At 60.0% G+C, this 11,569-nt stretch overlaps 3 protein-coding genes across 6 annotated transcripts in view; 2 read left to right on the top strand and 1 right to left on the bottom strand.

The window, feature by feature from the left end:
* Positions 1–1,147: 1,147 nt before the first annotated feature.
* On the top strand, positions 1,148–3,689 carry TYROBP (TYRO protein tyrosine kinase binding protein). Of its 4 annotated transcripts, none has more exons than XM_012651574.1 (5): positions 1,148–1,263; positions 1,655–1,681; positions 1,836–1,970; positions 2,153–2,199; positions 3,463–3,689. In XM_012651574.1, the coding sequence occupies exons 1-5, from the start codon at positions 1,203–1,205 to the stop codon at positions 3,526–3,528; spliced, it is 336 nt and encodes a 111-aa protein (XP_012507028.1). In that variant the 5' UTR covers positions 1,148–1,202; the 3' UTR covers positions 3,529–3,689. The 4 variants fall into 4 exon arrangements, with proteins under 4 accessions (XP_012507028.1, XP_012507029.1, XP_012507030.1 ...); XM_012651575.1 differs by having other exon boundaries at positions 2,156–2,199; positions 3,463–3,687; XM_012651576.1 differs by lacking the exon at positions 1,655–1,681.
* A 142-nt stretch (positions 3,690–3,831) lies between these two features.
* Positions 3,832–6,057, bottom strand: HCST (hematopoietic cell signal transducer). Its single transcript, XM_012651573.1, has 5 exons — positions 5,942–6,057; positions 5,180–5,274; positions 4,758–4,781; positions 4,189–4,320; positions 3,832–3,976 (listed from the first exon to the last, which is right to left on the bottom strand). The coding sequence occupies exons 2-5, from the start codon at positions 5,220–5,222 to the stop codon at positions 3,936–3,938; spliced, it is 240 nt and encodes a 79-aa protein (XP_012507027.1). The 5' UTR covers positions 5,223–5,274; positions 5,942–6,057; the 3' UTR covers positions 3,832–3,935.
* A 458-nt stretch (positions 6,058–6,515) lies between these two features.
* Positions 6,516–11,569, top strand: part of NFKBID (nuclear factor of kappa light polypeptide gene enhancer in B-cells inhibitor, delta) — a 7,787-nt gene continuing 2,733 nt past the window's right edge. Inside the window, exons 1-9 of the mRNA XM_012651572.1 lie at positions 6,516–6,722; positions 8,001–8,101; positions 8,263–8,323; positions 8,687–8,904; positions 9,222–9,367; positions 9,451–9,556; positions 9,748–9,894; positions 9,992–10,043; positions 10,134–10,282. Of these exons, the coding sequence (XP_012507026.1) occupies positions 8,752–8,904; positions 9,222–9,367; positions 9,451–9,556; positions 9,748–9,894; positions 9,992–10,043; positions 10,134–10,282 (753 nt within the window). The 5' untranslated portion in view covers positions 6,516–6,722; positions 8,001–8,101; positions 8,263–8,323; positions 8,687–8,751. The remainder of the gene's footprint in view (positions 6,723–8,000; positions 8,102–8,262; positions 8,324–8,686; positions 8,905–9,221; positions 9,368–9,450; positions 9,557–9,747; positions 9,895–9,991; positions 10,044–10,133; positions 10,283–11,569) is intronic.

Here is an 11,569-nt window from a genome sequence, read left to right as displayed (position 1 = left end):
TGCAGGCTCTGGACCTAATAATGGGAAAGGTTTGGGGTCTTTAGGGACAGGACTCAACTAGGCCTGGGCAATGGCGGCCGTTAGCAGTCAGTGTCGCCCCAGCTGGGCCTGGACCCTCCTCTAGACTCCAAATGCCCTCCCCTCCCCTCCCCCACCAGCCACTCAGCTTTGGCACCTTGACCGACCTTTTCTGTCCTGAGCCCAGGCCTGGGGGCCGTGGGTACGATGGGGCCGGGGGGACTTTCTGCAGCTGGCGTAACCCCAGCACCCTGACCTCAGGTTCCTCCTTCCCCGGTTTCAACTGAGGCTCCCGCTGGGGGCTAGAAGTCCTTGTCTCCTCCCACCGAGGTGGCCTCCCTCTGTCCTTGCTTCCAGCCACTTCCTCATTGAGCAGCCCAGCCACCTGCCAGCCCGAGCCCAATCCCGTCCCTGCGCCGCATGCACCCGCCCTGCTCTCTAACCCTCACCCCCTCCCTCGGCTCGCTGGCCTTTTCTCCTTCCCCATCTTTCATCTATTTTTCCCTTTCTCTCTAAGAGTCAAAAATCTGTCTTTAGGTCCTGGGTTCCACCTGCCTTTTATTTGCTGGGTGACCTTGGGCAAATGTCTTCACCTCTCTGTAAAGTGGGGATGATAAGAAGGTGTGGCGGGATGAAACGATTTAACACCTGGGCAGAGAGCCTGCCTGCCATCACAGCCCACACGCTGATAGCTCTTTTAACGTCCCATGCCCATCACAAGCTTCCGATGATCAAATAATACTAACTGTAGCTGATGCTTATAAAAAAGCTGACGAGTGTCAGATCATGTTTCAGGAACATTAATTCATTTAAGTCCCGTAACAACCCTACAAAGTAGGTACTATTGTACTCCCAATTTTACAGACGAACAAACTGAGGCCCAGAGAGGTTGAGTGACTTGCTCAAGGTTGCCAGCCAGGGGGAAGCGGAGCTGGCTTCGATCAACCGGAGGAGGGCCGAGCCACTGACCCTCCTGTTACAATGATGTCTGACCCCTGGTTGGCGATGGAGGTCAATTGTTGGGCCCGCTTCTTTCTGGTGTTGTCTTTCTCTGTCCCTCCTCCCCTATTGTCTCCTCCTCCCTCCTGCCACCACCCTCCCCAGACTTCCTCCTTCGCTTAGTTGGACGCTACGCCACAGACCACCGGCCCTCGGACTGTGGTGTCCATTGGTGTCCTGGCATCATGGGGGGCCTCGAACCCTCCAGCAGGCTGCTGTTCCTGCCCCTCCTTCTGACTGTGGGTGGTGAGTTGGGGGCTTCTGCAGCTGTCACTGCTGAGTCCCTGGGTTCAGCTGGGGGCACGGCAAGGAGCCGGGTGGAAGGAGAGAACCAAGGGAGGGGCTGGGACGTGAGCAGGTCCCCAGCTCCTCATAGCATGCGGATCCCTCTCAGAGCCTGGGTTGCCAAAATGTAGCCTCCGGTAGAAGCAGGGGGAGGGGACACTTAAGGGTGTCACAATAGGACAAGTCGCTGTAGAAGTCACACAGTCCAAGAGCCTAGACACCAGCCCACCAGGTCCTGCCAGACGCTGCTGTCCACCCTTGCCTCCTGGCCGTTAGGACCCACCCTCGCCAGCTTGTACACGCCCCCCATCGTAGCTCCGTGCCTCAGTCTACCCTCCTTTTCCCTCCTCAGGTCTCAGTCCTGTGCAGGCCCAGAGTGGTAGGCCTAGACCCTGCAACCCCTCTCCCTACCTCCCAAAGTCCTCCCCATCTCCCCGGCCCTTCCCCAGTCTTTCCAAACCTCCCCCTGTGGACACCCTCCCCCCTAGTCCCAACCCACACTGACCTCCCTGACCCCCGTGCCGTGTTCCCAGAATGCAACTGCGCCTCGGTGAGCCCCGGCGTGCTGGCGGGGATCGTGCTGGGGGACCTGGTGCTCACCCTGCTCATTGCCCTGGCTGTGTACTCGCTGGGCCGCCTGGTGCCTCGGGGCCAAGGGGCTGCGGAGGGTGAGTGGGGCTGGCAGGGGCCAGCCTGGGGCACTCGAGGACTTGCTTGGTCGGGGGTGGGTAAGCTCCGTGTCACAAACGCCCAAAGGGACGGAGACGGAGGGGCTGATTTTGAAACAACAAAATAGTCCCGATCACGGCCCTGTCTGTCTTTGCGCCCTGCGCCCCCCTCCCAACTCCAGCAGTGGCCCGGAAACAGCGCATGACCGAGACTGAGTCACCGTATCAGGTGAGAAAACCAGCCTCTCTCTCTCATCTCTCACACCTGCCTTGTGGTGTCTGTCCTGAATACCCCCGTCCCCTCCTGGGGATCCTAAGGCCACTTTCCCAGGAGCTCCCCAAAACCCTGAAGGCACATGGGGTGTCCGTCCAAAATTGTGTTAAATTACCATCCACAGCCTTGTGCTCAGCGTAAGTTGTGCGCGGAGGAAACAGAGGCGTCGCTTTGCCTCTGTAAGGGCAAGTGCGGGCCTCACCGGAAGGCCGGCCCTAAATTGTTCTGGAAAAAACCCGGCCCTAGGACAGGCCGATTTCTGGGAGAAGCTCTCCATAGGGCAGAGGATATAACTCACCTCGAGTCTGACAACTCTAAAGAGAGGAGTGCTAGAATTTTTGGTGGGGGGCGTGGGGGGAGGCTCCTGCATCTCTTTGGGAAGCTGACAAAAGCTAGAGGCTCCTCAGAAAGATCCAGGCAAAAAATACACGATTGTGCAAATAATCTAGGGGCGGTGGGTGCGAGAGTCCTTGAAGCCCTTCCTACAAACCACGGTGCAGACGGGGGCATCAGGACGTCTCTCCCCGTCTGTGTCAACGCTCCTTACGCTCCTTCTTAAGCCTTTAGGGGGTCACGAGATCCTCGGAGACCCTCCCCGGAAAAATGCACCCCCAGACTACTCATTTGTATAAGAATGTCAAGTTTGGTTCTGTGAGGTCCAGAAGACGGTGGGGGGGGGGCGGGCTTTCCAGTTACTGGGGGCAGTGAAAGTTTAGAGCAAAGCCCCAGTTTATTCACCCGTTCAGGGGATGTGTGGAGCACCTATGCGTGCTAGATGCCGCAGCGGAGTTTACATCCTAGTTGGGGAGACCTGAAGCAGATTAACCGATGAAATCATTTTGGGAGGCGCTACGGAGGAACTAGAGCGGGCTGTTGTAACAGTGGCTGGGGCGTGGGGGGAAGAAACTATAGACGGGGACTTTGAGAAATGCCTCTCTGACGAGGCGACAGGAGCTGAGACTTGAAGACGGAGGAGACCAAAGAGCGGGGGACTGATGTTCCAGGCAGAGGGAACCGCACGTGTCAAGGTTCTGAGGCTGGGGCATAACGATGAGGCAGAGGGACAAGGGGAACGCAGAATGCATTTGAATAAAATCCAGCTCTCTTCTGTGGCTTCGAGGTTGAAGAAGCTGCCAGGGGCCTTGCAGGCCACTGGAAGAAGGCTGGGTTTTGTTTTTATCTGGTGGACCCCTTCCACTGATGGCTCCATTCCTTTAGGAGCTCCAGGGTCAGAGGTCAGATGTCTACAGCGACCTCAACACACAGAGGCAGTATTACAAATGAGCCCAAACCACGCCGGGCAACAACCTGATGCCTGGATCCAGCCATTCCTGATGCCCACCCAGCACCTCATTGCCTACCAAGATATAGACCCACAGAGTGCCCTCCCTGAGATATCACGCCTCTCCTCACTGCTGCCCCCAAATAAACATGAAGCACAAAAACATTGTTGAGTTATGCCAGATCCCTGGGCCCAAGGATGTGGATATGTGGGGTCCTGAGGGGGTCTTGGACCTCGAATAGCTAAATGGGAGGGAGCCTTTGGGAACCCTGGAGTTCTTTGAGGAAGAATACAACTACAGGTACTTCAATTGCTTTATTCCAACCCCAAAGGGAGGAGGGTGTTCCTGGGCCACCACACACCATCTAGTATGAGAGGGTCAGAGGTCAAAGGTCGAAGTTACAGGGGGTCAGCCCCTGCCAGGCATGTTGATGTAGACTCTGCCATCTTCTGGGGGTGGGGGAGAGAAAGCATGAAGCCTGACCGCCCACCACCTCCCTGGGGACCCCCTGCCTCAGGGGTTTCCTCAGGGGTTCCCCCAGGCACCTCCCCCAGGGTTTCCCCAGAACCTCCTCCAGGGCTTCCCCAGGGGTCCCCTCCATGGGACCCCCTCCCTAGGGATACCACCCACCCTCCAGGCCCCACCTCTTCCCTATCCTCACCTTGGGTGGGCCTGTGGCCTAGGCGAGCACACAGGAACACCGCCCCCACAATTAGCAGTGATATGACCGCGTCAGCGGCCACCAGGCCCGCCAGGAGTGGCAGGGAGAGGGGCCCACATCCGGAGCAGGACCCTGGAGAGTGGGGGCGACACAGAAGGCAGCTCAGGCGGGTTCTGGATCCCGGGGCTGAGCTTGGGTCATAGGGAGCCAGGGAAGTCCCCTGTGAGGGAGGCAGAGCCCAGATTCCCTTGCACGCGGGGAACGGAAGGGGGATGGAGACCCAGAGAGGCCAGGTGTCCCCGGACCCTCGGGGCTGTGCGCCGGGCACATGGGGTGCTTCCGAAGAGAGGCTGGGGGTCACTGATTCCCCAGGGCTTTGAGTTGGTGATGAGAAGGCCAGATGGGACCCTGAGAAGGCCGCAGATCCTCGGGGGGCTCTGATTTGAGGATGAGAGAGGAGAACTAGGTGACCTGGAGAGTCACTGGAGTGTTCTGGGACCCTCGGGCCAAGCTTTTGGGATGGAAGTGGTACCTGAAGCCAGGGCGAAAGTGGGGGAGCGATTTCTCACCTGGGGTTGTCTGAGCTGCAGCCACTGCGGAAAGAGAGAGGTGGATGAGCGGGGAGAGGTGACTTCCAAAACAGGGCGCAGGGAAAGGCGATATCTGGAGAAGTCACCTCCGCACGGGAGAGACGGGATGGGAAAGGGGGGCAAATGGGAAGGGGAGCTCCGAGAGACAGACAGGAAGTGGGAACTAGCAGCAGAGACCAGGCACTGAGAAGGGGAGGTGGACAGGCAGCAGCCGCTCCACAACTCTCTGCCTCGCCTGCCACTCCCCCCAGGGAGCCAGGCCCTGAAGCCGAATGGATCTCCAGGAAGGGAAGGGGCACAGGGAGAAGGACCCCATCCTCAGTGCCCCTCCCTTCAGATGTCACCCAAGCCACCCTTCTCAGGAATGCTCTGCCTGCCATCCCCATAACCGCTGGCTTCACCTGGGAGCAAAAACAGGAGCAGGATGTGGCCTGGAGGGACCATGGTGGGCTGGGGTCTGGAAGGGTCTGGCAAAGGGCTGTGGTCCAGAGAGGTCCTGAAGAACAGTGGGGAAGTAGAGAAGTAGCAATAGCGGATGTCACACTGCTGGTGGCAAGACCATCTGCTTCCTGTGTGTGTGTGTGTGTGGTGTGGGGTGACTCTGTTACCGCCTTTGGGGAACAACCTGGGGGGCAGGGTGAGAGAGACCAGGGAGGCTGCTGCGATGGTCCAAGGACGAGTGACAGGGGGACCGGGGTGTGGGTGCTGGGGAGATCTGGAAATATTTCGGAGGTAGAGCCAACAAAATTTGCTGATGAAATGGATGTGGGTGTGTATGAGAGAGGTCCAGTATGGCCAAGGATTCTGGCCTGGAAAACTGAAGAGATGGGGCGTCCATGCGCAGAGACGGAGAATGGGGGAAGTGGGTTTGAGGGGAAAGTGCCAAGGTCCGGGCACAGGGAGCTGGAAATGCCCTCGATAATGTCCCTGTGGAGGTGGTCAGTGACCACAGCTGCATTTATGAGTTCAGGGGCTAAGTCTGGTCTGGAGATGTAAATGTGGGGGTTGACAGCTTCTGGATGGTACTTAGAGCCACGGGACTGGATGAGATCACCAAGGAAGTGAGTACAGACGGAGAACCCGCCCTCCGCCCCCCACTGCACGGGAGAAGTCGGGGAACCGGCCAGGAAAGCAGAGGAGGAGGAGCGAGTAAGGGAGCAGACCCAGGAGAGCACGGAGTCCTGACAGCAGGGGAGAAATGTGGTCAGCACAGTCACTGCGGGGCTGGTCACCAGGTGGGAACTGAGAACAGCCTCCCACTGGAATGTCAGTCAGCCGAGGGCCGGGAATTCCTGCCTGCGTAGCTCACAGCCCGGCCAGAGCACCGGCAAAGCAGTACATGATTTCCAATGATGGGCGCAGGCACGAAACCCGAGCTCCGAAAAAGGAGAACGACGCGGGGAGAGGGAGAAACTTGAGCGTACCTGTATTACCCTGACCTACAGACCTCCCCGGGGATCCGGGAGTCCCGACCCCAGTCCCCTCCTTCCCCAGGACCCTGTAATGCTGCCCCCCACAACCCCCCTACACCCCAAGCCCGCCGGCCAGGGCCCAGCAGTCAAAGCCCCCACCCAGCACCCCGTTGGACAGAGACGCACAAGTCCAGGCTCCAGTGTCGCCCTCCCTCCCGAGTCCGGCACACTGGGCCCCTCGGACCGCAGACCTGGACCCCCGGCCCGCGGGACTCCGGAGTCCGGCCCTCCGCTCAGCCCCGCCCACGCGGAGACGGGGTTTGCTGGAGCGCGACGCGACGCGGGGACTCCCAGGCCTGTGGGAGGGCCCTGCCCAGGACTGGGTGGTGCCAGAACCCCAGTTTAAAAACTCGCGGGGGCCCCGACCCGAGATCGGGGACCCGGCGGCGGCTCCGCGGGGAAACAGCGAGGCTGGCGCAGCGCCGAGGCCGCGGCCCTGGGGGCCCGCAATCCGCGCCCCGGAACCCTCGAGGTAATGGGCGGCGTGGGGGGCGCGCTCAGCTCGAGGGTGGGGGGCTGCGGATCGGACTCCCGAGTCCCCGAGGGACGGCGCTGGAGCGTCGAGTCCTGGGTGCAGAGACTGAGGGTCCCTGTGTTTGGGGCGGACTGGGGGCCGGGACCCCCAGGTCGTGGCGGGGGAGAGGCTGGCGACGCAGAGTCGGGGTCCCGGGGGTGAACGGTGGGAGGCTGCGCCGCCGGTCCGGTGGGGGACGGGGGGGCCGGCGGCCGAGACTTCTTCCTCTAAAGGAGGGGCTGCGCCGAGTGCCCCGGAGCGTGGTCGTTTCAAGTCGGCCGCGGGCCGCGGGGAGGAAGGTCCGGCGCCCGGCCGCAGGGTCCACACCGGCCGACCCCGGCCCGCCCCGGGATTCCCCGGATCGCCACCGTGCGGGGCCGGCAGGAATTCCCCCGGCGCGGGGATTCCGCGAGCGCCACGCTCCGCCGCGCGCCCGGCCGCCCAGCCGGACACCTGCGCGCCGGGGCGCGGGGGAAGGGGCGGTGGAAGATTCCCTTGCGTCCGCGCCGTGACGTCACGCGTCGCCTCTGGGCTGTTCCGAGTCCGCCCGCCCTCGTTTAACCCTTCCTCCTCCGGAGCCCGCGCTCGGGAGGGTGAGGGTCGAGGGTCCCGCCTTCCGGGGTCGTGAGAAGGGGTGCGGGATCGGGGACCCCCTGGCCCTAGAGAGGAGGGGGCTGCGGGCCTGGGCTCCTGGGTCCTGGGGAAGAGCGAGCTGGGCTCTGGGACGGCCGAGTCTGGAGGGTGGCGGTGGGGACCTGCGGATCCCGGACGAGCTGGGGTACTGCGGACTCGTGGCTCCTCCGGGAGGGGTCTCTCGCGGAAAGAGTGGCAGGTCAGCTTCCGGCGCAGAGAGACGTTGGGAACCTGGATGTGCGTCTCCAGGGCGTGATGCCCTGCGACCCCCGAGGCTCTAGGACTGGGAGGTCTGGGCGTGGGACTTTTTTACGGAAGTTGGGGGGTGCTGCGGAGGGGCGCTCTCCTCCCCCTTCCTCAGTTTCCACCACGCTGGTGGAAAGTTGGGTCAGAGGGAAAGTGCGGAGCAAAGGGAAGGAAACGGCAGAGGCGGAGGCGGACGCCCCACCCCAAATCTTCTAATGGCTTTGGAGGAGTCAAGCGGCAGCAATGTGCCAGTTTTTCCGCGCGGGAGGACGGGGAGGGCGCCCAAATCCACCCCGCCCCCGTGCATTTAGGTGACTTAACGACCCCCGATGTCTTCCCTCCCTCCTCCCCGCACAGTGAGTCGGAGTGAGCGCGGCCACTGCCCGACACAGACAGTGAAGAAGCTCCTGGAAGAACAGAGGCGCCGCCAGCAGCAGCCTGACGCCGGTGGGGCGCAGGTGAGGCCGCGCGCGGTCGGGCGGGGACTTACGGGCTTTCGGGGCTCCCAGCGCTGACGAGAGATGCAGTCCTGGCTCAGATGCCCTGCGGGTCGGGAATGGGTGCTGAGGAATCTGCCAGATACATTCACCTTCGCTCCTTTTTGCTAATGCCTCTACAGGGACAGTTCCCGTCTCCGCTGTCGCAGCCCCTGACCCCATCTGTGTGTGAGGCTGAGGCTGGTAAGTCTGGAACCTCACCTGCTTCTGTCAGCTTCTGTCCCTGCCCCGTCTCCCCTTGGGGACTCGGACTCTCAGAACTCTGGGGCACTGGGAGTCAGGCCCTCACTCTTGCTGGGACTCAGTAGCACTTTGGTCTCCCAGAGTCTCTGGAGCCCGGGAGTCTATGCGCATTGTCCGTCAGAGTCCCAGGGGCCCAGGCTGCCAGCCTTGTGGTGCCCCAGGAGTCCAGGGCCCAGGCCCTTGGGGTCCCAGAAGTATTAATACTAGCTCTTAGCGCCTTGGGAGACTCCAGGCCCTCCAGCCCTGCTGCGACTTCCCCGACTCCGGTAACCAGACCTGCCCTGCCCCTCCTCGTACACGCAGGCCATCCTCACTTCCCAGCACCCCAGGAGGCTGTGGGCTCTGGACCTGGCAGCTCGGCCCCCTCTATGGGCTTTCCAGACTGGGACCCCAACACGCATGCCGTCTACACAGACAGTTTCTACTCCTACCCCGCTTCTGCTGCTGAAAGTTTCCTGATTCCTGACTTCTACCCACCCTCGAACCCAGGGCAGCAGTGCCCGTTACCCCTGGGGATGGAGGTGAGATACAGAGTGGGGACAGAAAGCCGAAGGGCCCGTAAAAATTCCCAGGTGTCCTCAGGTAGTATTCTGAGGCGACTACGGCTGGGTTAAGATCCCAATTCTCCAGTGGGCAAAACCGAGGCCTAAAGGTCCTTCCTTGGTCACTTGGCACAGATGGGATGCCCAGCCACTCGACGGCTGTGCTTGAGGGGCTGTGTACTGTGTGTGTGGTGGGTTGGAAAGGGGGGATTCTCAGCTGACTGGCTCCCCCCGCCTCCCGCACTCTTCAGGAACCCCCGGACACTCGGCTCTACGCAGAACCTTCCCTGCCACAGGCAGGATCCTGGAGAGTTTCTGGGCTCCCCCCAGGACCCCCACAGTTGCCCACTGTGGTCACTGGGCCATCCCTGGAAGCAGCCCGAGCTCACATGCTGGCTTTGGGGCCACAACAGCTGCTGGCCCAGGATGAGGAGGGGGACACGTGAGTATAGGGGAGTGGGGTCATCTGCAGATTCTCGACTTGGCTGGGGGCTGTTCTCACTGCTGTCCCCCACCTGTCCTTAGGCTCCTGCACCTGTTTGCGGCTCGGGGGCTGCGCTGGGCAGCATACGCTGCGGCTGAGGTGCTCCAGGTGTACCAACATCTGGACATTCGTGAGCACAAGGGCAAGGTGAGGGCTGGGCCTGGACTCTGGGCTCAGGGAGGAGAGAGCTGGGGGCGCAGGCTCCGGGATCCTGGAGAAGATGGCACGGGGGACCTGAACTCCTGGGTCTGAGGGCAGAGGGGGCTGGGAGCCTGGATTCTTGGTTTTCACAGGGGAGGTTGCTGGGGGCCCAGACTGATCTTTCCTGTGACCTGCAGACCCCTCTCCTGGTGGCTGCTGCTGCCAATCAGCCCCTGATAGTGGAGGATCTGCTGAGCTTGGGAGCAGAGCCCAATGCCACCGACCATCAGGGACGTTCTGTCTTGCATGTGGCCGCCACCTATGGGCTTCCGGGAGTCCTCTCGGTATGGCCGGTGGGCAGGTGGGGTATTTGGGGTGGGCTGATTGACAGGGTTAGGAGGCCTGGGGGAGACCCTTACCCCGCACTTCTCTTCCTCCCAGGCTGTGTTTAACTCAAGGGTTCAGGTTGACCTTGAAGCCAGAGACTTCGAGGGTAAGTTGGGTGCGGGCGGGGCTGTTGCGGTGGGTGACACTGGGCAGGGCGGGTGATCCAGATGCGGGTTCCTCACTGTCTATTCTACAGGCCTCACCCCGCTCCACACAGCCATCCTGGCTCTCAACGTCGCTATGCGCCCACCCGACCTCTGTCCCCGGATGCTGAGTGCCCAAGCCCAAGAGAGGCTGGCTTGTGTCCAGATGTTGCTGTACATGGGTGCTGATCACACCAGCCAGGTGAGCTGGGGGTGGGGTGGCCGGCCCCTGGGAGGGTGTGTGGGATGGGGCCACCTGGATGTCCAGGGGACTTCAGACAAATGCCGACTTTGCCTCTTCCTAGCTGTGTGACCTTGGGCACGTGACTTCGCTTTCCTGTGCCCTAGTTGTCAACCAGGAATAATATTACTGATCTTGGCACATATTTATCAAGCACTCACTAGTCATTAAGCACTGTGTTTCATGAAGTAGCTGTGGAAGCCTCACAAACACCCTCTGACGCATATACTGTTATTACTTTTCCTATTTTGCTGATAAGGAAACGGAGAGGCACAGAGGGTCAAAAATCTTGTAGCTTGTGGCCGAGCGCCGTGGCTCATGCCTGTAATCCTAGCACTCTGGGAGGCCGAGGTAGGAAGACTGCTTGAGCTCAGGAGTTCGAGACCAGCCTGAGCAAGAGCGAGACCCCGTCTCTACAAAAAATAGAAAATTGGCCAGGTGTGGTGGTGCACACCTGTAGTCCCAGCTACTCGGGAGGCTGAGGCAGGAGGATCGCTTGAGCCCAGGAGCTGGAGGTTGCAGTGAGCTATGATGACACCACTGTACTCTAGCTGGGGCGACAGAGCGAGACTATGTCTCAAAACGAACAAACAAAACACAAAAACCAAAACAACAACAAAAAAATCTTGTAGCTTGTAAGTGTCAGAGAAGGGATTAGAACCCAGCTAGTCTGACTTTAGAACTCAGCTCTTAATGATGTTCTACCCCTCACCTGTGACAGTAGCGCCCTCTCAGGCTGCTAGAGCATGAAACAGCCACACACATTGTCTTTAGTGAAAGAATTTCGAACATAGAAAAGTGCAGAAAGCGAATCCCGTGGGTCTGACATCAATCACAGCAACTCATGGCCCGTCCTGCCCCATCCACTCCCCCACTTTCCTGCATTATTTTAAAGCAAATTCAAGCATATAATTTTTTCTATAAATATTTGTATGGAAATACCGATACGTGGGATGGGGCCTGGGTGTGAGCATTGGTCTCACCTCTGCTGTTCCTCTCCCCAAATATTCGTATGTCTTTTAACCTCAATATCATCATTCTGCCTTAAAAAAATGAGTGATAATCTCACAATATTAAATATCTTGGCTGTGTTCAAATTTCCTTTGGGCTCTAAAGTGACAAAATTTTTTTTTTCATTAAAAAAAAAATGAGGCCCAGTGTGGTGGCTCAGGCCTGTAATCCTAGCACTCTGGGAGGCCGAGGTGGGTGGATCACTTGAGCTCAGGAGTTCGAGACCAGCCTGAGCAA

The sequence above is a fragment of the Propithecus coquereli genome, unplaced genomic scaffold (assembly GCF_000956105.1).
Source record: "Propithecus coquereli isolate 6110/MARCELLA unplaced genomic scaffold, Pcoq_1.0 Scaffold358, whole genome shotgun sequence".
NCBI lineage: Eukaryota > Metazoa > Chordata > Mammalia > Primates > Indriidae > Propithecus > Propithecus coquereli.
The sequence above is the reverse complement of the archived record's forward strand: the minus strand, read 5'-3'. Positions and strand labels throughout refer to the sequence as shown.